This window comes from Syngnathus leptorhynchus, chromosome 1, assembly GCF_054491065.1.
Source record: "Syngnathus leptorhynchus isolate UIUO chromosome 1, UIUO_Slep, whole genome shotgun sequence".
Lineage (NCBI taxonomy): Eukaryota > Metazoa > Chordata > Actinopteri > Syngnathiformes > Syngnathidae > Syngnathus > Syngnathus leptorhynchus.
The window spans coordinates 21,770,696-21,795,103 of NC_141195.1; the positions used below are offsets into that span (position 1 = coordinate 21,770,696).

General features: G+C 44.9%; 3 protein-coding genes across 3 annotated transcripts; all 3 read right to left on the reverse strand.

The window, feature by feature from the left end:
• Window positions 1-1,328: 1,328 nt before the first annotated feature.
• LOC147062690 (major facilitator superfamily domain-containing protein 6-like) lies at window positions 1,329-8,158 on the reverse strand. The gene is made up of 7 exons (XM_085922552.1): window positions 7,912-8,158; window positions 5,154-6,597; window positions 4,501-4,598; window positions 4,137-4,298; window positions 3,937-4,035; window positions 3,243-3,520; window positions 1,329-2,266 (listed from the first exon to the last, which is right to left on the reverse strand). The coding sequence occupies exons 2-7, from the start codon at window positions 6,593-6,595 to the stop codon at window positions 2,117-2,119; spliced, it is 2,229 nt and encodes a 742-aa protein (XP_085778678.1). The 5' UTR covers window positions 6,596-6,597; window positions 7,912-8,158; the 3' UTR covers window positions 1,329-2,116.
• Window positions 8,159-9,427: 1,269 nt separating this feature from the next.
• LOC147062691 (uncharacterized) lies at window positions 9,428-10,495 on the reverse strand. The gene has a single exon (XM_085922065.1). It carries the CDS (start codon window positions 10,493-10,495, stop codon window positions 9,428-9,430), a length of 1,068 nt encoding a protein of 355 aa, XP_085778191.1.
• Window positions 10,496-16,847: 6,352 nt separating this feature from the next.
• On the reverse strand, window positions 16,848-24,383 carry LOC147062692 (aryl hydrocarbon receptor-like). Its single transcript, XM_085905925.1, has 11 exons — window positions 23,805-24,383; window positions 23,135-23,322; window positions 21,964-22,067; window positions 21,724-21,813; window positions 21,439-21,559; window positions 21,203-21,333; window positions 20,356-20,561; window positions 20,171-20,280; window positions 19,962-20,103; window positions 18,697-19,891; window positions 16,848-18,072 (listed from the first exon to the last, which is right to left on the reverse strand). The coding sequence occupies exons 1-11, from the start codon at window positions 23,843-23,845 to the stop codon at window positions 17,923-17,925; spliced, it is 2,478 nt and encodes an 825-aa protein (XP_085762051.1). The 5' UTR covers window positions 23,846-24,383; the 3' UTR covers window positions 16,848-17,922.
• Between the last annotated feature and the right edge of the window lie 25 nt (window positions 24,384-24,408).

Sequence of the window (24,408 nt, forward strand, 5' to 3'; positions counted from 1 at the left end):
GGGTCCGAGGGGGCCCGGAGGGGCGGATACCATACCAGGAGGGGCCCATGTGGCTGCCCACGAACAGCCTGGTGAGGTGGGCGTCGTCTATAGCATAATTGATCCAGCTGTGACAAAAAGGGTCCCTGTTGTGGCTGAGGAGGATGTGGACAAAGTTGTTTTGTTTATTGTAACAAAGTGGGAAAAAATAGAGAGAGACCTGTTCTGTTGCTAATATTTTTTTTTCATACTCCACGGATTATGACACAAAGTAAAAAGAAGTAGCGAGAGAGAACCACTGTGGGGGCTTTCAAGGTTTCGTCTTTGACTTTTGACTGACTTACTGTGTCGCTACTCTTTTGTGTTTCAATTGACTGTTTTGTGATTGTTCCTTTTCGCCTTCAGCAACTATGGAAGACCTTGAACGCCTTTGTTGGAAAGAGTAGCTATTTGGCCACAACGCAATTCACATTGCAACTCTTTGGCAACATATTCTGATAGCATAAACACCTGAACCAATGCTAGGTTAAAATGACAACAATAAAGTTTTGTTGTGCCAAGATATTATTTTGCTTCATGATGAAGGATCTATATCTATCCATTTAAGACTCACACACTGAAAAATGCTGTGTAGTCTTGAAATCTTTGAGTACTGTGAAGGTAAAAAAAAAAAATACAAATTCAATTTGAACATTCTGGGATCAAGCCACACAGCATTGCAGCTGCTCAATGAACAGTATTGAATTTTCTCTTGTGATCATGTGTCATGTATCTCATTTCTAAATGTGATTATGTTAACAGAAAGACTACAAAGATGCTTGTAACATGCTTAAGATTTAAGATGAAATACAACATGGAACGTGGTGAGAAATGCCAAAACACACACAAAGGCCCGCATTTAAAATAAAATTTAAAAAAAATCAAGCTGTTGTATCGTTTAGATAAACTCTGAAGAGGGAGTTTATGATTCATATGGGCAGGTACATCATTGATAAAATTCTTATTTAAAAAATGGCAAATGTCCACAATACAATTGGCGCTTCAGATACTGACCTTGTAGCTAGATACGTGGTAACAGTCGTTTTTTTTGTGTGTGTTTGCATGACGTCAGTCCTGGCACGACTCAATCATCTGTTCACATTGGTGACGGTTTATGTGGTCGGTGGAGGCGACGTGGGGAGGAGCCTTGAAGGGCCCGCTAATTGTTTTTGCTCGAATTTGGAAACCACGTTGCTGGCCTTTGAATTTGGATGCAGCACACGAGTTGGAATTCCCCCGCTTGCTTGCTGTAACGACACAACTGGAAACCCCCCCCCCCACCCTTAGACACTGCAGACATTTTAAGCAGGTTTTGTTAAAAATCTATATTTATTTTGTTTTCGAGGAGGAGGGGGCTTAAATTGTGGCTGCCCAGCAGGAGGGCAAGACACATCACACCAACAAACTAACTCCCTTAGCCAATTTTTTTTTTTTTTTTACAACAGTCTACTTTTTGAGGAAGCTTAATACTGTCCTCCCACACACACGCCAATCATTTGTAGGCGCATCACGACCTCAGTAACCCTCCACACGCAGCCACGGAGGTTTTGAAAAGAGCGATCACTCCAGTGTGCTACTGCCACCAAGTGGTCAACAACAGAACTTCAACAATATTTTACAGGGAAGGAAGTGTTTTTTACGTCAGTGCCAGATAAAGATCAGACAGATAATGAAACAGGCCTTCAACGATACATGATGGAATCCTTTGGCCTTTTATTTCGAATGTTCACTTTAAGTGAGCAAAGAGTTTGACGGCACGATTGCTTTCTCAAACTGCAGTCAGCACATCTCTTCCTCACGATAGCTCCAAACGCTCTGAAATGGCTGCGATAACAGAATGGATTTAAATACTGTTTTGAGTATTACAGTGCTTTGCCGGGAATGTAGAAGATAAGGCGACTAAAATCGCTTTGCCCAACCAAACAGGAATGTTGACGTAAAAACTGGTAGAACATAAAACAAAGACCTCAAGCGCAGAAAAGCCTAGAAAAGACTCATCTCCTCAAGTTTAAATTAAATCACCATCATATGGTACAACATACGAAAGAGGCACTTTGTCATCAGTTGTCTTACAGTCTTAAAGTGGCAGCGAGTTCAACTACGAAAATTTTAAGTTGGTTTTTCCATCCGGCGTCTGCTGCTCTTTGTTAGAGTCTGTGGGGGTGGGGCTTGGTCCGGCTGTGGGTGCCGTGTCGCAATCACCAGCAGCTCGCTGCGCTGCAGCCACCTCCGCTCCCTCATTAGGAACCTGGTCGTGAAGACAAGAAATGGCTGACACACATCCATACAGACTGCTGAAGCACTCCCATACATATGACTAAAATGCACACAATGTTCTGTTGCCTTGTTAGCATTTTAGTCATATGTATGGTGGGCATTAATGGGTAACATACTAGAGTGGTTTTGATTCTGTTTTGCAGACAGAACGTTTTGTGTTAGCCTTGGTTGCTCTTGGTCCTGCTCTGCCCCACTCTGACATGGTGTTCCACGGGGTTCAATTTTAGGTCCCCTGCTATTTTCGCTGTATCTGCTTCTTCTGGTTAGCATCCCCCCCCCCCCCCTTGCTATGCAAATGAAAGTGAACTCTCTGTCCTTGTGAGCAAAAAGGATGCCCCAGAGACGTAATATAGACCATTTCGACATGACACGGTTTCGCAAAAGAACCATCTGATGGCACCACGAGTCAACAAACAAGTCTCTGCGAAAACACACCAAATGGTTCAATATTGGATGTTGGCCTTTTTGTCCTCAACCATAATTTAATATGCAAATTTTAAGTCAAAAAGATATTACGTGAGGTAAATGACTTCAAAGGGAGACAGAACTCCGGAAAGACCGGATCGAAAATTCACGTCCTGTAGGTGTGACCCAACTCCCTTTTGTGCTCTCAGCTCATTCAAGCAGGCTTGCTCACTTCAATGAAAGTCAAAAACTGCTTGAGACAAACACACCTGGTTACTGGGACCGCTACAACGCCAGAAAGTGGGAGTAGTCAAAACGGGCGTGTATTAAAGGCCAGGGCTGCGAGGGTTCTTTATAGCAGCCCGCAACTCTAGTTATTATAATTATAATTATTTTAAAAAGGTTAAAAAACAAACAAACGTGTTTTTCAGCTGGAGCTACCCGCAAGTACCGGTCTACAAAACCAAACACAACACAATAAAGTGAGACGTTTTCTCCTCAGACACTAGAGAAACTTCATAAGAACAGGTGACGTGGTTCACCTGTAGGGACTGAGTCTCTCGTGGCAGCAGTCCACTCTTGGCCATGTTCACCATCTCTCTGATCTGGACAATAGCGAAGGCGAGTGTGACCCAGGGGGAACCCGAGAGCACCCAGGCCGGCCGGGCGATGTCTTCCTGCTCTTCTTGGTACTTGGTCTTCTTCACAGTAAGATGGGCCACCTGCTGCTGGTCCCTGCTTTGGTTCTCTATCAAGTCAATGGTGGCAATGGGAACAGGGCTGGAGGGGACTGGAATGTTCTCGGCCAGCATTCTGTTCTCTGGTAAAAAAAAAAAAAAAAAAAAAATGTCAAGAATAGGTTGGATGAGTGGTTAGCACGTCCATCTCACAGTTCTGAGTCTTCTCCATCCTCGAGTGATATTACAGAAACAAAAAAAGATTTTAAATGTATTTATGTTGGTAGGAGGGTCCACTTTTTACTGCACAATACTTTCTACTTTTTTCAAAAAAATTTTACACACACAAATACACAAAATGTGAACACGCAGAAATGAAAACAAATACCAACTAAATTAAAAAGCCGTTTAAAAATAAAAACAACAACTTAAACTTATAAATCAACGCAACACTGTAAAGTAACTCAATCAAAATAAAAATAAAAAAATTACAAAAACTATATGAAACTCCTGCCACTGACAACCTATCTGAACATTTGTAAAGCCGGTCATTACCCACCATCTCCCTCTGGTTTGTCTGCCAAGCACTGGATGAGGACGAAAATGAGGAGTATGACGAGGGAAGCCATGCCAATGCCCCGGAATGACACCGCAGCGCCTGCAAAAACGGTGACACCGGTGTACAGTTGTTTTTGTCACGTCATATTGTCAAACAAGGCACTGGACATCATGTAGGGTGATGACTCGAATGAATCCTACCAAAGTAACCGACCAGCAGCCCCCCCACCATGGCCCCACAGCCGCGGCCCAGCCCGAGATGAAGACCCTGCAGGATGCCTTGGGCTGATGTCCTGAGAGCTGGTGGGACAGCGGCGCTCAAGAAAGAAATACAAGCGGCCCAAACAGAGGCGTGGGTCACACCTGCAGCATAACCACAACCACAGGTCACATGACATTCCTGGAACATTCACTTTATCAGCCAAACAAACAAAGATTGGGATTTGGCACAGATCTGCGCTAAAAACACCAAGTAGACGTGATTTGCTTGCTGGGCCCCGCAAAATGATGCGATTGGCCAGGTGTAGCCCCCGAGTCTTAAATTGGAAACGAGCGTGCACGTTACCTTGGAGGATCTCCACTGGAAGCACAGTCCAGGCATTCTTCAGGTAGGAGATGTAGAGGTAGCGCGCCGTGTTGCAGGCCAGGCCGATGTAGAGCACCCTGAGGGCCAAAACAACGTCAAACGTTTCGGTGACGTCCCGACATTGAAAGCGCTGTCCGACACGAATGATGCAATTCAAACACTTTCCACCCTTAGACCACAAATTTATCACCGCAAGGCGAGGTGTTATTGCATTTGCTCAGCACACACAACATGTTTGCAGACACGTACTTCCTCATGCACGACAGCAAAGTGCCACCTTTGAAAGAGCGACGGCAGACAGTGTGTCATGGTGGAGCCTCCTTTTCAAGGCGACCGATCATGCGGAGACTACGCCGACGTCATCCGCCTCGAATGGCATGTACACAATTCCTGACTGAAGGCCATGTAAGGCACGTTGCAAAATGTTGCAGCTGAAGGCCACATCAATAACAAGGATGCTAGTCAATGTGCCCTTGAGCACAAAATGGAACCTCCAAAGCAGCAGGGGTTCAATTTCTTGCGAGAATTGAATTTCCTTAATTTCCTTTGCGGAATTAAAAATGCAGCATTTATAATCTGACCCCTGTTTCCAGGACAACTGGGATCCATCACATAACACTTCAAGATCTCACCTGATGTGTCCCACCAGCTCGATGAACTTGTGGCTGGTGAAGTAGGCGCCGAGCTCCGAGACGTGACTCATGACAGAGCAGACGCCGAAGAGCGTGTAGGTGCCGTGCAGGTCTTCCAGGTGCCAGTAGAGGAAGCTGAAGACAAAGCCGTAGCCGAAGCCCATGAACCAGGCCACGAAGAGAACCGAGCTGTAGCGCACGCTGCACAGCAGCTTCAGAAGGTCAATGTAGTGAAAGTCCTCATCCAGAACAACGCCACTGCCGCCGCCGCCGGTCGGGTCCGAGTTGGATGGCGCCGGCGGGCTATCCGTCTCTTCGGCGACACCCTCCGGGACCTCCTGCCGATATTCACCGCCCTTTTCAAAGTAGAACTGAGTGGCGACAACAAAGGCCAGACCCATCAGCACCCCGAAGACGATGAAGGCGGTCTGATAGTTGTGGACATCGGGCAGGATGCAGCCGAGGCCGTCGACGGTGACGCTGATGTGGGTGTGGTCGATCCAGATGCCCACCAGCAGCATGGCCAGCCCCCAGCCCAGAGAGCCCCACATCCTCTGCAGGCCGTAGCGATCGCGGGCCTTGCCCAGGTACTGCAACGTGACCGTGTCCACGATGGTGATGGCCGGTGCGCCGAAGAACTCGCCCACGATGATGAGCAGCAAAATGATGAGGAAGATGTTCTCCACTTGGGTTTCGTCATAGACGATTTGGTGATCCTTGTGACCGGTGGTTGGAGTGGGACTGATAGTTGTGGCGGCGGTGGTGGTGTTGATATCCGGCGGGGTGTCGTTGACGCTTCGTTTGCTTCTGGGCACTGGGAACCAGTGGAAGTCAAGAAGGCCACGGCGGACGCGCCCGCTGGAGTTGCTCTCCTGTGTGACGTTCCCGGGCGGGAGCAGGCCTGTGATTGGGGGCTCGACGGTCACGCCGTCACCTTTCTCCACGCATTTCATGTCGGCCGGCTTGACAAAGACGATGCTGCAGTTGAACACCAACCAGCAGAAGACAGAGAACAGCAACACGGCCTTCCCCTTCTTGAAGCGGTCGGCCACGAGGCCCCAGAATGGCGCGCTGCAGAACTCGATAAAGTAACGGATGCCCACCAGCAGGCCGCTGCGACTGGCGGACATGCCCAGCTGCTTATAGTAGACGGCAAGCAGCGGGTGAAGTGAGCCATAGGCGGCGTAGAAGAAGAAGTAGAAGACTTTGGAGACGAGCAGCTGAGTGTTGATGCGGTGGAACATCCTCTGACAGCAGTTCGAGGACCCGGACGGGCTGGACTGCGAGGTCCTCGGCGCTTCAGAGTCCATGGAAAGAGGAACTGGCGCGGGAAGACCACTTTGCTGCAATGACAGCTTGTTGAATGCGCCCTCCGGCACAGATTTGTTCTGTGGCTCTTCTTCATCGTCCGTCAGGATGGCAACCTTGTCATCAGCTGGCATATCTGGAGAAATATGAAATGAAAACAACAGGACTCATTCCAATCTTGTTTCCTGCCAATCTCGCGGCCGGCAACAAGTTAGCTACATCGTAACGTGATGAATTTGAAAAGCTCAGAGAGTTAGACTTATTTAGCTTCAAGCAGATGTATCTGCCGTAATTTTCGGACTATAAATCGCGTTTTTTTTTTTCATAGTTTGGGTGGGGGGAGCGACTTACACTCAGGAGCGACTTATATGTGAATTTTCAAAATTCAAAAATCTGCGATGTAGTGAAACCGCGATAAACGAACCGCGATGTACCAAGGGATTACTGTCATTTGAACTGCAAGTGATCTCAGGGCGCGGAGCGGAGCGGTCGGTGGTTGTTTACATAAAGCACAAAGGATTTGATCACGGGATGACGAAGATGATGAAAGGCTCCACGTTTGAAGGATTTAATGATTTGGAGTGACACAAGGTTTGAAAAACGTGTTATTTATGTTAGAATTATTTGATATATTTTATTTTGTGTCGCAACTTGTATATGTTTCTCGTTGAACTCTTGTTTTCTTAAATAAAGAGCCGTTTACCAAACCCACGTCTTTCCTGGTACTTTGTTAACGCTACAATATAGTTATATACTAGATCGTGCGCGGCGTTGTTGACATAAAGAACGAGGAATTTGATCGATGGATTTAATGATTTGAAGTGACACAGATGGTTTGATTATATTGTTTTAATATGATAGTTATTTGAAATATACTTTATATCTCGTTATATGGGTCTGTGGAATAATTAGAAATGCAACTTACGCGGCATTGTTTACATAAAGCACGATTGATGGATTTAATGAATTAGAGCAAATATGAGAACAACCAGCTTCAATGTTTTCAATTTTATAAGAAAAACGTCTTGCTCGCCACACTACAGCTCACTGACATGGAGGAGGTTCAGTTTATAGCGCGTTATGTACCAGTGACCAGAAATGATTTTCAACACAAGCCATGAAAACAAAGCAAGCCGGGGTCCTTAAAAGGCATCGAGTGGCCCCAGCGCCGCAGTTTGGAAATCCCGGCCGCCACTTGCCCCGTTGCGGAAGTGCTTCCTTCCTTTCTTTCTATCTTAAACCGTCGAAGAAACAAGTGTGCGTCACTTCAAAGCAAAGAGCGCTTAGAAAAAACAAAACAATAGAAAGCTATATTTGAAAACTGTCCCAAATTTAAAACAGCCCCCCCCCCAAAAAAATGATTTGAACAGCGAATAATATTACGCGAACTAGACAATTTTTTAATCAGATAAAATGCAAATAAGGTGACAAATAAATGTCAACAGCTTACCTGCTTATGTCACCGATCCCATTCACATCAAACTCTTATTTCACACTTTCTCTTTGAGGATGTCGCTCTCTGGTACGGCATGTCACCAACGAATTGCGATATATGTTCTCAGTTTATCGCTTGAATCCGATACAAATCGCCGTACTGTGCAAATTTAGTACGGGTATCGGTTTGTCATCGGCTCGTTTGTCTTATTCGGGTTAGCTCGTCGAACCGGAGTTCCCACCTGTCCCGCACCGACATCAGCGTTAAGTTAACCATAATAGATATGATAAACTTCCGTAATTTGCTTTCAAAATAAGGAAGGGTGTTACATTGCGTTTTTACTATCTTGACATTAATAAAGAATAAGGTGGTCAATCATACCACTTTTAAATTTGTATAGCGTATGTTTACATATTTATGTGCCTTTTTGCATATCTAACTATTTATATTGAACAATAACTATAGCTGCTGAACGTAATAGTCTTTAATTTTTGTCTACATCCGATTTGCATACGGGTGAAATTCGATGAACTTCCTACTCCGGCGAGTGGATGGGATCCTCCCAATTTTATTAATAAATTATCAGTGTCGGCCGAGACCGGTGAAGCTGTCTCGACCATATGACGCCCAAAGCAATCTGTATCAGATTAATTTTATTCTTTTCATCGTGATTGCAAAATTAAAATATTGAAAAGAACAAACATGAACGTCTAATTAAACGCGGCAACAGCGTCCAAGTTGAAATGGAGTTAACCGTGTAGTTTAATAACAATACTTTAAATGAAATAGTCGAAAACAAAACCCGAGAGTAAAGAGTTAAAAAATACAAAGGAATCAATAATGTAATACAATACAGGATGATTACATTGAATCCAGTTACCTGCAGGGGGCGGTATAGACTGTTTTGATCGTTGATGTGACGTCATTTGGATTGTTTTTCCTTGAAAGCAAATATGAAGCTAATGTAGATGTCTTGTCACAATTATTTGTATGTTTTTGTCCCACTCTGGAAAACAAACAAACAAACAAACAAACAAACAAACAAACAAACAAACAAACAAATAGACAGACAAAGAAAGAAGTTTAAGTATTTGACACAAATAATTGTGTGTGTGTGTGTGTGTGTGTGTGTGTGTGTGTGTGTGTGTGTGTGTGTGTGTGTGTGTGTGTGTGTGTGTGTGTGTGTGTGCGTGTGCGTATACACACACATATATACATACTTATTTATAGACACATATTAAATATAAATATTATTTATTGATATATTATTTATTTACAAATAAGCAGGTAAAGCAAACAAGATGGTGACACCAAAACAGGTTCAATTCATTCTAACAAAATGTAGCCATGAGCTGGTTATTTTGTGGTCCTGCGATGTGGTTTCCAGTTATCAGTCAAGAATTAACTTCTTCTTGGATCACTCCTCTACGATTTTAACTGTGAGCTCCACCAAACAAAACAAATCAATCAATTGACATCTCATACTTGGGAAAACCTCACTCATCAGTCGCTATCAAGAAAAATGGAAAAGTCAGTAGTCTGACTCATCCGATAGTTGTCCCTGCTGCGTCCAGTGCTTCCTTCTCTTCTTCCTTTTCCTCTTCCTCTCCCCCATCAGCATTGCTGCCAGCACCGTTATGACCACAGTGACGGTGATGATGAGCACGGTGACAGTCTCGGCAATGCACAGTTCCGTGTCCACCAGGCTCAACCGATAGTCACGCAGCACCGCGGGCTCAGCGCACGTCAGATTGTAGTAGTCGTCCAAAAAGAGTCTCTGGATGCTCCTCAGCTTCCGGAAAACTCTTTGTAGGTCACAGTCGCAATTCCAGGGGTTTCCCTCTAGTAGGATGTGGGTGCTGTAGGTGTGGAGGCTCAGGAAGGTCTTGAAGTGGACGGTGGTCAAGCGGTTGTTGGCCAGGTTGAGCAGGGTCACGCTGGCCAGCGGTTTGAAGATGCCCACCTGCGTCTCATTGATGAGGTTGCCGGCCAAATTGAGGAGCTCCAACGAACGCAGCATGGAGAAGATGCCGCTTTTTAGAGAAGTCAGCCGGTTGCCCGCCAGGTGCAGATGTCGCAAGCTGCTCATCGAGGCAAAAGATCTGACCTGGATGGTAAGGATGCTGTTGTAGCTCAGGTTCAACTTCTGCAGGTTGTCCAGGTGCATGAAGCTACTACTGTCCAGGCTGCTCAGTGAGTTGTGAGCCAAACCCAGTTCCCGCAGGAAGGCCAAACCCAGTGAAAAACCCTTGCCCAGGAAGGAGATCCGGTTCCAGCTTAGGTCCAGCTTCTGCAGGAACTCCAATAGTGAGAAGGCGCTGTCCTGCACCACACTGATGTTATTGTTCTGCAACAGGAGCACACGCAGCTTGCGGTTCTTGTTGAACGAGCGCTCGGGGATGACGGCGATGCGGTTGTGGGACAGGTCCAGTAGTTCTGTGTTGGACGGGACTCTGGGCGGGAGCTCGGTGAAGAAGGCTGCTGAGCAGATGGTGAATCTGACATCCCCGCGACACTCGCAACCCGGCTCGCACCAGTTGCTGTGAGAGCGGGAACACACGGCTGGCACGGCCAGGAAGAGGAAGAGGAACTCCTTCATGGCTCTGCACACTCGAACTTGAAAAGAAAAAAATAAAATTAAAGTACTCAACAGACATTCATTTTTGTCTTAAGGGGCAGCCGCGATTGTCATCCAGCTGGCAGCGGGTGGAAACACGACATGCTGAGAGTGAGGGAGGACGGCTCTCACGAGGATGGAAAACCTAATGAGAGACACTACAAAGAGGATGGAAAGATGGAGAGGCACACAGCAGCCAGGGGAGGAAAGCTTGTCAATTATTTAGCAGGCCACGGGAAGGCGGGCCAAGCTTGGGGTTAAGCAATCGAAGGCAAAGTGGGCCACCGAGCAGAATTAGAAGGCCATTATCAACTGACTGTAAAAGAAGCTCTTAATCTCAACTACTTCACAGTATGTGCAGAAATGTGAAGTTTGCAAAATAAATCAATAAATGAATAAATACGTGCAAATAAATAAATAAATAAATTAATAAATAAATAAATAAATAAATAAATAAATAAAATAAAAAATAAATAAATAAATAAATAAATAAATAAATAAATAAACGAACGAACGAACGAACGAATAAATAAATAAATAAATAAATAAATAAATGACTGTAAAAGAAGCTCTTAATCTCAACTACTTCACAGTATGTGCAGAAATGTGAAGTTTGCAAAATAAATCAATAAATGAATAAATACGTGCAAATAAATAAATAAATAAATAAATAAATAAATAAATAAATAAATAAAATAAAATAAAATAAAATAAAAAATAAATAAATAAATTAATTAATAAATAAGTAAATAAATAAATAAATAAATAAATGAACGAACGAACGAACGAATAAATAAATAAATAAATAAATAAATAAATAAATAATAAATAAATACATAAATACATAAATACATAAATACATAAATACATAAATAAATAAATCTTCAAATTTCTCCCCCTGCTGGCTGCAGGTCCAGATGTCAGATTGTTTGCTCATCTGTAAGATGAGGCAGGACGCATCTGATAAATTGCAAGCCGACCTGAGAGAAAGATTACATTAATACCGTGCAAATCCAGAGTGCTCCGTGCCCGTGTGGAGCCTCACGTCGTACTTCAACACATTCTCTTTGACCCCTTTCGCACCATTCCAACTCTCCTTGTCACATTTGATATCTCAGCAGTTTAAAGAATTACAGTGTTTTGCTTCAGCAATTGATAATTAATTATAGCACATATTCGATTCTCATATTCTCATTACTTCCCAAACAGAATCAAGAGTATTTTTGCCAGCATTCTTTTTGTATTGAAGGGAAGGAAGTAGGTTTCCCATACCAGCAGCTATCGGGTGTCTGCAGGGTTCCAGTTTCACCGAGTCAGCTGGCAAAACAATCAGCACAATGCCACTCCTTCAGTTACCGGCCACTCAATGACAGATTTCTGGTGACCCACAACAAAATAACTCATTCTTCTGTGCCGCTGCATTTGGGTCAGTCAAAATCCGTGGCTGTTGTTTAATGGGCTACATGACACAAATGTAACCAAAAATAGGAGCAAGACAATGATTAAAGCATTTGAATGCCTCACATTTCCAGCGAGCAGCGGGATTAAAGGAAAACCCAAATGAAGATGTTAATCCACGCATAGGATTAGATGTGTGTTCTTCTGCATTGGAACATTCTACTCTACATATCTTAATCTACATCACTTTCACACCCCAGCTGGCAGGCAAGGGACACCCTGAACCGATTGCCAGCCAATCGCAGGGCACACAGAGACGAACAACCATCCGCACTCGCACTCGCACCTAGGGGCAATTTGGAGTGCTCAATCGGCCTACCAAGCATGTTTTGGGGATGTGGGAGAAACCGGAGTGCCCGGAGAAAACCCACGCAGACACGGGGAGAACATGCAAACTCCACACAGGGAGGGCCGGAGGTGGAATCGAACCCGCACCCTCCAAACTGTGAGGCGGACGTGCTACCCAGTGCATCACTGAGCCGCCTCACTTTCAACTATTCAGTAAAAAAAAAAAAAAAAAAAAAAAAAAAAAAAAGAAAGAAAGAAAGAAAAAAAGAACTAAACTAGTATCTAAATTATATTGACATATGTTTCATGAAAATAAATATTGGCAAAGAGTTGAGACACACCAAGGCACAATGATAAGGATTTACTATTCCTCCCAGTGGCTGTGTGGATACGATGCTGACATGTTAACAGTCAAGTATGACCTGCAGTCTGCTAGGCCTACTATTTGAAACGACTGCTTCAATGTTTGTTTCACTGCGATGAGTACTAGTGGCCAGAAGGGAGCGTAAAAGACCTGTTTTAAAACCTGGAGAAGCCATACGAGTTGACCAGAACGAGATTGAATTGTACTCAGAAAGTGAACCTTTTAAGGTTAAAAAAAAAAAAAAGAATAAAATAAAGAAAAAGTGGGAGAAGGGGTTCATGGGAAACATTTACCAAAGGTATCACAGGAGAACAACCGTCACATTTTTTTATTATTTTCATACTTTCAATAGACGACACTGAAGAAATCACACCCACAAAAATATATATTTTAAAAAAAAGTACAGATTGCATAAAACAACAAATATACATACACTGGCTCTCAACCACATTCCCAAAACATTCACGGCAGGTAAAATAATTAATAAATAATATTTATCATTAAGCTCATTAAAAAGGCAAAATTCAAATAGCTCCACAATTGGGTCTCAAACGTGACACTTTTTCCACAATAATCTTCAAAAATAACGCATGTAGCCGATTTAAATGATCCAAATTTCTGAATTCACCTTCCAGGGTCTGGAAAGTATTTGGGTGGATGGAGCGTGTACCCCGCAGGTGTCTGTGTATGTGACAGTCAGGGGTGGTAACAAAACGGACAAGCGGCACAGCATCTTGACGCCTCTCCTCTGATCCAAACTGGCATCTCCAACTTGGTGACAGGAAGTAGCTCTGCAGTGGCATGGGTGGCCACCGCAGTGGGTTAAAACAACTTGTACATCCAAGAGGACATTTGTTAAGAGGTGACTGCCAGATTTGTGGTCCAGGAACACAATTTACACAATTTGACAAGTGTGAACTCGTTCCTTGAAACAATCATGACTGCCACAGATAGATACTAGATGGTAAAGATGAGATAGTAAAATGAATAAATACTACGACCTGCTATCTTTTCCTCCCCCACACCTTTGCTTGTTTGTTCAGCATGTAGGTCAAGGTTGTGTTACAGGCATGCACACACACACACACGAGCAGTATTTCTGTCAGCTCAGTGTGTGATCGCCCTGTGAGATGTCAGAGCTTTTAGTCGGGGATGGATGTGAGAGCTTCGGCAGCTTCCTAGAGAACGGAACAGGTGCTACAGAAGACAGAAAAAAAAGGAAATACGCTTGCATTATTTAGTGACTTTGCACTAAAGTTGACAGAACAATGAAGATCTTTCAAAAGTGGTAAAGAGACAAGCACGGAATTGTACATTTTCATCTTGACATTTCTCCATTAAAGAAGAAATTTGGGGAAATTACAAATTTTCAATGGGAACTACAGGGAAATTTAAGTCAAGAGTATAATTCATTTTATATTAAAATATAAAAGAGAGTTTTCAAATGCTAAAAAAAATAATCAATGTAGGTTTAAAATGTTTGCGCTTTTAAAAAAGGTTTTGAACTCAATTTCAAAAGACGATCTTTCAGTAACCTTTTTATTTCTTTACTTTTGAAAATTTATTTATTTATTTATTCACTCACTCACTCACTCACTCACTCACTCACTCACTCACTCACTCACTCACTCACTCACTCACTCACTCACTCACTCACTCATTTATTTATTTATTTATTTATTTATTTATTTTAAACAAGGAAGAAGTAACAACACAAAAAGGCCCAAAACACAACTAGAAGTAGACCAGAAAACCCGAGCTAGTGCTACACCATGAGAAAGCAATAATTTGCATATTCAATAATCAGCTGCACTTATAAATACCCTGCTAAAGCATAACGGCAGACAGGTGTGCAGCAAGAGACTCCGCCCACTGGCCGTCATCAGGTAAGTGGAGAACAGAAAAAAAGAAAAGCAGACCAGGCAACGCTGCTTATGTACAGCGACAATAAAGGCGATTCAGGTTCTGATGATGGCAATTTGACCGTTTGACCTTTTGTCCGCTTTTGCACGCGACAACCTCACCACCTGCCTCAACACAACAACCGCTCTGATCCAAACTGTTTTGGCACGTCGACACAGGGGAGCAGGTAAAGGCAGCCGCAACATTGCGTACGACCAGCGGGCGAGTGGATGCGGGAAGGGTTAAAGGTCAACCCATGTGGGACAAGGTGCTCAGTGAAGCATCACAGTCAGAGAAAACACAGAAAGATGCTTTTCTATCAAACAGAATCATAGCAGAAATATGTTTTTCCAGATTGACTCTACTGTACTTCTGTAAACACTATTGTGAGAACATACATAAGAGAAATGATACAGCAAGACTCATAGATGCTTGATCATCACTATTTCAATTCATGCAGTCCAAAAGGATTGATTGAATATTTGGATTGAAATGTTCAAATCTGATCAAGTGACGCAAGAGCCACCAGGCCAGCCGTGTCAAGCTACTCAAGCTTTCAAGCTACACGTGGCGAAAAAGTTCAGTGCAAAAACAAAATATAAAAAAAATGTATTTGCAAATTTGTTTCAACATTTTTGTACAAATTTGTTGACCAGTGGGCTTTGGCGGCCTCTTGTGGCAGCTAAGAGCCTTTCAGTGAAGCAATTCCCCCCCCCCATTGAATAGCTGGTGATCAGTTCCACTGTAAAACAAACAAACAAACAAACAAACAAAAAACTTGTGAAATTGTAAATATTGAAGCAGCACTCTGCTGGGATTACAGGAGTAGAGTAGCCTGTACAACTAGTAGGAGGTCAAAGCTCATCCAGGAGGCTATGTGGGTTACAGCGAGGGGCGGTGTGTGTGTGTGTGTGTGGGGGGGGGGGTGCTTCTGCCCTAAAAGCCTGCCAGCTTATTCATGCTGGCCATTAGTGCTGTCTTTAAAGCTTTATGACAGCGCACACAGTTGGGCGCGCCACTGTCTCGACCTTTGCGACTCGCTCATCTGCTCCCGGTAGCAAGCAGCCATGGCGACAAATGAGAAGGAAGCAGGCGCCCCAAATTGGATTTGATGTTGTTGAACACTTTGCAAGGTGACGTCAACTCCAAATGGCGCACGCTTCTCCTGTCCCTAGTGGGCTGCACATGTACAGGAAGTCGAGGTGGAAGCGCGAGGAGGCTGTGCTTGCTCGCTGGCTCGGACGTAATGCGTACTGGCATGCCGACGGGTGTGTGCGGTCGATATGCACGATGGAGGACAGGACGCCTTACGGATGCACATCGAGCAGCAATCAATTGTATTAGACTTACTTCACGTTGTTTCTGATGCACATTTGGAGAAATGACTGATTCGAGACAAATGATTCGAATCAAATGAATCGAACTGTCATTTTGCGGGATGAAACTGGCTCCAGATTGCATAAAGTTCTCTTTAAATATGTGCGGTTCAAGAAGGTAATTTCATATTTCACTTAAGCAGCAAAGGACACATTGACAGAATCCTGGCCAACTCATTCAGTGCCATTGACGGATATAGACGTCAAAGATATTTACTAATTAAAATTCACGGAGTGGACTCCCATGGATCCACAAGAAGAGATGCAACACGACTAAGGAACCGATAAAAAGGTCCAGATTTTGTTGGTTGCCATAGTAATGAGGTAAATTATCTCATCTCTCTTGCATTTGCTCTCAGGCTCTCCCGGAGGGCTCCGACTGTTGGAGACATCGTCGACAGAACAAAGCTAAAGTGGGACGCAGCACAACATCTTGCTTGGATGATTGATCATGTCACAAGCGCGCAAAGTTAACCGTCTGAAGACTGCGGGAGAAAGAAAACTCTCATAAATGATTCCGGGCGGGTCATGAAAGATGTAACGTCAGCGACGTTGTGCACTCAGAAGGTCGCCGCAGCTGCTGTCTTGCTCCTGAAAGTGCTCTCTTAGAATTTAGCGTGGAGAAATGAAACCATGGCAAAATGATGCTGCTTCTGCTTTGCCTACGTTTGTTTGTTTGTTTGTTTGTTTGTTTGTTTGTTTTGGGGATGGTTGTGATTTCACACTGGTGCTGGTGTAAAAAGTTAGCGCTAGGGGCTTGGCGGTGTTACCCACTGGTGCTAAAAGCATCCAAAGGTTGTTTGTGGCGTGCAGCACTTGAGAAGTCAAGCGGAAATGTGATCAAGAAGGAGGTGTTGAACTTTGGGTCAGACCGACTTTTTGGGATGGGCCCAAGAGCAGTTTCAAAGATGACAGCGGAGGCGTTTGGTCGTGATGACACCCGGCTTTTTATTCGCGCGCAGCGGAAATACGATACGAGACGGAGTAGTTAGCGTCCATCTACCGAGACAAAAGTAACGTGCAGGTGATAGGTGGTGATCTTTTAAACAGTAACTTTCCAAAGTTGCTCATCTGGACTCTGGTACTTGCTTGTTACTAGTGATGGGAAATGAAGCAGTTGTAATTGGAGGGAACTCATTGAGTTAAAAGTATACTGACTTGCCATTTCTAAAAACTGCTTTATTCACAGCAACAGTGCCATCTAGAGGAGAAAATGAAATACAACTGGTTCATGAATCAAATTTGAAGCTTCATTTCCTTACTTGTTACCACGGTAATAAAGCAAAGTTGCAGCTTTTTCTTTCACACGACTTAAGTGATTTCAACAAGTGTTTGTAAAACATACATTTACATGCAGAGCAATTTTTTTTAAAGCTTTTGAGAAGTGATTGTCTGGTTTCACACAACAGCACGTCACGACTGGTTTGGTATTTATAGATATATATATAAAAAAGAATGTCAATTTACAGAAAACGAGAACAATTGATATAAATGCATTTTGTGACATTCAACATGGAGCCACTGCTGACGTGATTCACATTTGTTTTGGAATTTGTGCTAAATGCTAAATGTTGCTGATTCACTGTGTGGTCATTTCAACGTGGATGATGGAAAAACAAAAACATCAGCGGAAATATTGCATCGTGGAAAAGACGTGAACATGAACTTTGACTGTAGTTTATAAAAATCTGAGCGAAAACAAAAGTGTAGCATTATCATTCGGATTCCGTGTCCATTGTGGTCGGCCAGCTCAAACAGAAAATGGAAAACTCTCCTCCTGTTGAGTGATGAGAACCATCAAGTGGACTTTGTTGAGGACTCCGAGCGTCGTGTCTCTTTGTCACTCTGGGTTTTGCCATCTGGACCAAGTGTGAATCGACAACAACGAGGCAGTAACGTCTCCTTCGGGAAACTCAAATGCTTCTTGTGACATAACCGAGCTGCTCGGATTACGGCGGGAGCGAGTCGGGGGCAGCAATATGCTTCTTTCTTTGTTTTTTGTTTGATTTGGTACCTCCTTGTCAGAGGATAAATTCTGACTTCTGTGTGTCTGGGAGTCCATCGGGGCAGGAGATTGGGACGTTGGCTGCCACCTCTCTGTTCCCGTTGGACACGAGACAAGTGCGTATGAAGGTGGCGTTGGCCATGTTGAGGAGGCAAGCGTTCTCCAGCTGAAAATCACACACAATTGGTCACTATCACATGGGATGGATGGATGGATGGATGGATGGATGGATGGATGGATGGATGGATGGATGGATGGATGGATGGATGGATGGATGGATGGATGGATGCCAGGTCAGCCCACCTTTGGGGCCAACCGTGTCCTTTATTCAAAACCCGCCTCCACTTTTTTTTTCTCCTCTCGCTTCATCCGTTTCTGTCACATTGCGTGGCAGCTCTGCAAAACTAAAAAAAAGTGCATGTCCATCCTTTCGGATAGTGCGATCGCAGTTCTCACAATTGTCAAAAAAGTGTGTACGTGAGATGGACGGCAGCAGAATAGGAGCTTTTTCGTGTTGACATAGCATGTCTGCTCACATCAGCACAGTTTACACTGAGCTTCATGCCTGAAGCTTCTACTGATTGAAGCGCTGACTTTCCATGACAGCTCGAGAGCTCAAGTAGCTTCACTACATCAAATGACCTGTAAGGGCAACCCGTCAGCCCTCGTCAAATGTCTCCGACTGAGTCCCGGAGAACGCACCGACTCCATTTTCAGTTAGGAGTAGAAATGCATAGAGAAAAGCTTCACTCTATAGTTTAACTTGAAAGAACATTTGTCGGAGTCTTACCTGGTCGTGGTGTCCCTGCGTAGTGTCGAACAGACTGTAGGCCTGGACCGAAGGCTGCGTCAGAGCCAAAAACTGCTCCAGCTCCACAGGTGCACTCTGTGGAGGAAACTGAGCTGGACTCTGCTGCTTGTGAGATGGCGGAACCTGCGCTGGGCGTGGCTGCGTGGTGTCCGTCATATGTCCGTAGTGACAAACATTCGGTGCCGACTGCGGCGCGTTTGAGACGACCGGGTTCGGCATCACGTCGGGAAGAAAAGTCGTCTGTCCGCCGGGCCGAAGGGTTCCGGACAGGATCTGGGGGTCGGGTGACCAAGTCAGGTTGTTCCCTTGTTGCCAATGGTGACTTGAGATTATGTCGTTGACAAGACTTGGCTGAGGAGCGTGGTCGTCACGGCGACGATCTTCCTCATTCGTCCAGTGGCTCTCGATTGACAGCACGCTGGCATCGACACTTCCGGATGCAAAGCGAAGCCCGACGGCCCCGATGGGTAGCTGCTCCATTTGCCTGCTGACGGACGGTGAGGCGGCGGTAGCGGGCACGCGCCGTTGGGAAGAACTTTGGGCAGAGTCTCGAAAAAAGTCACAGACTCCCAATTCAACGATGTTGTCGTGTTCTTCTCGATTCCACACCGTCTCCGACGACTCGTGAACATTAGACGTGATGTCATTGTTGGTGAGCTCACCGAGTGCGGAGTCATCCATCTGGACCTGGATCATCTTCTCATCCAAGAGCAACAGTTCCAGATCTTCAGCATTCAAACCCAGGTTCTCCAAAGCACCGAGGAGTTCGCTGTTGGAGCAACTTTCGTCCACATCCAGTGAAAGAGAATCCAAGGTGGCTAGAAGCGGAGCACACACCGACACGTCGCTGCTGCATCTCGCCGTCATCTGCCAGCTGTCAACAAATCCCGCCGTCTCCCCATGCGGCTTGCCGAGAGGACTGCGAACCTCTGAATCAGCTTGGCAGACGTAAACCGACTGATCTTGGCTCATCAGCGCTTCCAGTAAGGACTTTGGATGCGTGTTCTCTGAGAACTTCTCTATTTTCCCCTTCTTGCATTTGCCTTTGCCCTTGAGAGTTTCCCGAAAGCCTCGAAGCGGGTTACCAGTTTGATAGAGCATCGCCTCGCCGGTGGCGAAAGTGAAAGGAACTTGCATGGAGCGTTTCTTCAGGTGTTCTCCTCCTTCCTCATCCCTGTTGAAAGAGGAAACGATGATCCAACTATCCGGGCGAGCGTAACCTCTGGCTGACGTCCTCCACGTACACCAGCGGCCTCTGCGTGGCGATAATGTAGTCCGGTTTGCCATTTTTGTAGACGAGGCGGGCGTTGGCTTGGACCCATTTCCATCGGTTGTCCTTGGTGAGCAAGCGGAAGACGGTGAGGCCGCTCTCGCCGGTCTTTATCACTACAATCAAATAAAACAAAAATGATGGTAGAGCGGCAACGTGAATGTGAAACAACTTTTAACTTACTTCTGACGTGATTCTCCGCACAGTGCAGCATGTCGGCAGCGTGGATGAACTGGTATCCCGAACCCCGGACACGCAGCTCGGCCTCGGTGTAACCCAGCACGATTTTACCCCTAAAAAACATAAACGTGACAAGCTCGGCGCACGCTGACGTGAAAGCGGAATAGATCAACATGAAAAGCGCTTACTTTGCATCGCAGGCCATGGGTGTGAAGTCAAGTTTGTGCTTGGTTCTGAAGATCATGTTCTTTGTTCTGATCTCCAAGATAGCTGGTGACTGCAGCGGAGTGGCGATAGCAAATAAGGCCAACTGAAGGGGGCCACCTTGCCCGTCAGCGCACTGAGAACCACTTTGACCGTGGAGGAATTTCATGCGACCCTGAATGTTCAAGGCCTGAAAGAGGGCGAGACAAATTCTTTAATGCCTCGTCTTCTTTTCCGGCTGTTTGGGGTCATTTTTTTGACTTGTCTAACTGGGAAATACTTTCTCACTACCTTCTGTCAATGAAGATAGAATCAGAGAAAGAGCGTAGCTAGCTAGCTAGCTAGCTATCTAGCTGTGCCAGCTATATTAGCTAACCAAGTTCTGGTATTTGCTCGTTTTTTTTTTTCAATTAAAATTTATTGATGGTTTTGTCCAAGGGACTACCATTATAATTGAGAAGCAACTCGAGGACCACAATATTATTTTATTTTGCACCAAAGGAGGATAGACCTACACAGGCTATTTATTTGCATCTATATGTCAGTTTTGCGATTCTTAGCTACATTTGTCATCATTTGGATGGATAAACGATTGACAAAATTAGCTGGAAAATAAATTAAGTCTCAATAATGATTATATTTTATGCTTTAAAATGTTCCAATTATTTTCCATTTCCGATTTCACGGACCACCTGCAATACCGCCATGGACCACTAGAGGGTCGCGGACCACCGGTTGACAATCACTGGTATGCAAACAGTATTATGAGTCTCTAAGAGTTAAAAGCAAGTATTTAAGTGTTTAAAGCAACATTTCTTCATTTGATCTCACCAAAAAGCCGGAAGAATTGTCCAGGAGGCAGCGGAATCGGCAAACAAAGCTTCTCTCCAAGAAGGAGGAGTTTTCTGGAGGAAGCTCATCCGGGTTGTACCTCAGCAGGTAGGGGGAAGCTGGCTCGCCGTCTACTCGTGCACCACAACATAGGAGAATGCTGAATAGATTGTCCTCATACCATTAGAATGTGAAATCAAAGAGATCATTGTAAAATCAAAGTCAAGTTGCCAGACCTGCTGCAGTCTCCAAGTGGGATCCAACGGGTGGGTTGAGGGCCCAGTGCAGGTTCCTCTTGAACTCTTGCTGGTCTTCGGCGTGAATCAGCTCCAACACGCTGTGATGCATTATGTCCGTCTTGACGGGGAAAAACATGGCAAAGGAGGACTTTGAATTTTAAACATACGTGCCTCCCAAAATTTTAACGTATAGTTAATATCTTTGATGATTGTAAATGTGTCTTCACGGTCTGTGCTGCTTTTTTGACAGGTGTTTTTCTCGTTTCCTTGCCGATCGTGTACCTGATGGAAGCCGAGGTAATCCCGGATGGTGTGAGAGCAATAAAAAATGATTCCCTCCGCTGTGATCACCAAAACAAATCCAGGCAGAGCCTGCAAAGACAACAACACTCGAGACGATTAAAGATGGTGTCGTTTCGTCTCACCTGGTAGATTGGAGATATTAGACAAGCAACACAAAGCACACAAAAAAAAGACCAAATTTGTAAATCAAGGTGCGACTGTTTATTGAAACACATTTACCTGGAGCAGAAGCTCTCCTTCTAGCTGGGTCTGTTCCGGCACCCGGCCATCAAGGTGCTCAGTACTTTTGCTCGCACCATTGGAGAGATGTTTTTTCAACGCCACTTGAGAGAAGCAAACAGAAAAGGAGGGTTGAGGACCAATTCGTCATTTGGATCAGCAGATTTTAAGGTTGCAATTGGATTGAGTCCAGGTAAACGGACGAACGGACGGACGGACAGACAGACAGACTTTGCGCTACTGTCTTGGCATTTTCGAGCTCCCTTTTATCCGAATTTGGATAATATGCGACGACAGTGGGGAGAGAGTGGGTGTTGCATCCCCCGCGGGGTGTGTCATCGCCCTCTACAGACAAATAAGCAGATCTGAGGGGTGACAGAACTACTTGGGCCTTTATCAGAGGCGTCAAATGTTTTTGCTGCCCCCTTCATTTTTTTTAAATAGCCTTTGTAGCTCACATCAAATGATATTTTGATTAAATGTCACGGGCGGCTAAAAAAGGGGGAGCCGGGGTGAGATTGGAAACACCTGATATGTGCAGACCAGTTCAGCCACCATAACAAAAGAGTGTAAACGACCCCAGTCAAAAGTTGAAAAATGGGTCCTCGAGCCCCCCGCCCTTTTGCACAAAGTCTGTAAAGTGGTGTGAGTGGATTATCTTGCTGTGTTTGTACTCCCCAAAGCTTTCATCTCCTCCTCCCAGCTCCTCAGACCTACATTACTGTGTGTCTGCGGCTTTAGGGAGGGAGGGAGAGAAAGGGAGGTCATTGAATGGCCACAGGCTAACAGGCTGACCTACAATCCATTAAAGAGCGTATTCAGACACCGCCATGAGCTCGGGGTTATCCAAGGGTGACGAGTCGACACACTCGATGCGGAGGAAGCCAGAAGTAAGGACCCGGTCAATTGGGTTAGCCAATTCATCGACTTCCTTAATCTCGGGGTATTGATGATCGTCCGAGCCCTTAAAATAAAAACGAATCTTGTCTGTCAATCTTATCTTCCACTAGAGAGGTCTAAAAAATACTGAAACATATGCAGTTCAATTCTGCATGTCAAGGCAGGCTTTTTGAGGATCGGTGATCGGTCCGAAAAACTGAACCCCTCGTTTAAACGCTTTCAGATCAACTCAAAATTCTTGTAGAGTTGAAACCTATTTGATATTTCATACCTGAAAAGAATCTCTTGGCCCGAATGTAGCTGACACACAGCCTCAGGATGGACAGTTTGTCCAGGCTGGAGATGACATCCTCGGGGAAGGGCAGCAAGCTGGCCAGTCGATCCAGCTCCAAGTTCAGACGGTCCCGATGTCGTTTAGACGGGTTGGACTTGTCTCCTTCGGTCGGGTTAACTTTGGTTCTGGTTGTGAGTGGAAAGACATCAAGAACATGACTGAGACGGATCCTGATAAATTGTATGAATACAGCATAATTCTTTACTACTATTCCCACTTCTTTGACTTCTTCCGACTTTTCTCATCTGATTCAAAGCATTCAAAAGACCTGCAAAATTCAAGACTTGTTAGGCATTCGGTGCAAGAATTCAAAAGGTCTTCAGCATTCCCATTCCAAATTCAAACTGTTTGTATCTCTTATTTATCGACTTGGCTTTATGCAAGTTGGGAAAACAACTGCAAATGCAAATGATATGCAAATTAACTGGAGCTTAAGTTAAAGATGTGTCCAATTAATTCCACTGAGTCAAACAATTTGCAGAAGTGAAACACCGTGATCAACATTGTGTATCCACATTTTGTGGCATTTTATTACATTATATTTTGAATTTAAAACACGTGCACTGATGCACAGCTTCCCCCCCCCCCCCCAAATGACACACATTACCCCTTCTGAAGTGGTTTTCTTCTCTTGCGTCCAGCGTACATGTTGGCTCCAAGTTAGTCCCAATCGAGCGGCTCATCCACCAAGCGGAATTCTAGCCAGCCGGAGGAGCAAAAGTGTCCTAACATCCGAAAGCGGTTCCGCTGAAAGGACTACAAGCACATGGCCGATGTTAAGAAGCAAACAGCAACCGACGTATCTGAATCGACGTCATTTGACAATGTTCCTCGTGTCTAAACGTCGTTTGTGGTCCTCTTCTCCGCTTTCCACCGGTGCCCACCTCCTTATCCAAAATCCCGAGAAAGTGGTTTCGGTGGACTCAGTTGACGCGGCGGGGAGGGAGGGAGGGGTGAGTAGGGTGGGAGGGGGCGAGTAGGGGGCAATCCCCTCACCACCTCATCCTGTTCTCCCCCCTCATCTCCTCACCATCATTGTCTCACATCATCCTGTCCCACCTTCATCCCCTCATCCCGACATCATCCCAGCATCTCCTTCGTTTCAGTGGCTTTGGGAAAAGGAGCCGAAAATCAAACACAATCGGTGCTTTCACCACGGCGGCTTCTCACTGGGAGGAAAAGTCGACAAACAGATCGAGAAGAAACCACAT

Coding starts and splice junctions, on each gene's coding strand:
- LOC147062691 (XM_085922065.1), bottom strand. CDS start 10,495: ATGAAGGAGTTCCTCTTCCTCTTCCTGGCCGTGCCAGCCGTGTGTTCC.
- LOC147062690 (XM_085922552.1), bottom strand. CDS start 6,595: ATGCCAGCTGATGACAAGGTTGCCATCCTGACGGACGATGAAGAAGAG. Junction 4,036..4,136: donor GCTGCTGGTCGGTTACTTTG/GTAGGATTCATT, acceptor CCGTTTTTGCAG/GCGCTGCGGTGTCATTCCGG. Junction 3,521..3,936: donor AGACAAACCAGAGGGAGATG/GTGGGTAATGAC, acceptor TTTTTTTACCAG/AGAACAGAATGCTGGCCGAG.
- LOC147062692 (XM_085905925.1), bottom strand. CDS start 23,845: ATGTACGCTGGACGCAAGAGAAGAAAACCACTTCAGAAGGG. Junction 20,281..20,355: donor CCCATGGCCTGCGATGCAAA/GTAAGCGCTTTT, acceptor TATGTTTTTTAG/GGGTAAAATCGTGCTGGGTT. Junction 19,892..19,961: donor GCCACGCAGAGGCCGCTGGT/GTACGTGGAGGA, acceptor CTCTTTCAACAG/GGATGAGGAAGGAGGAGAAC.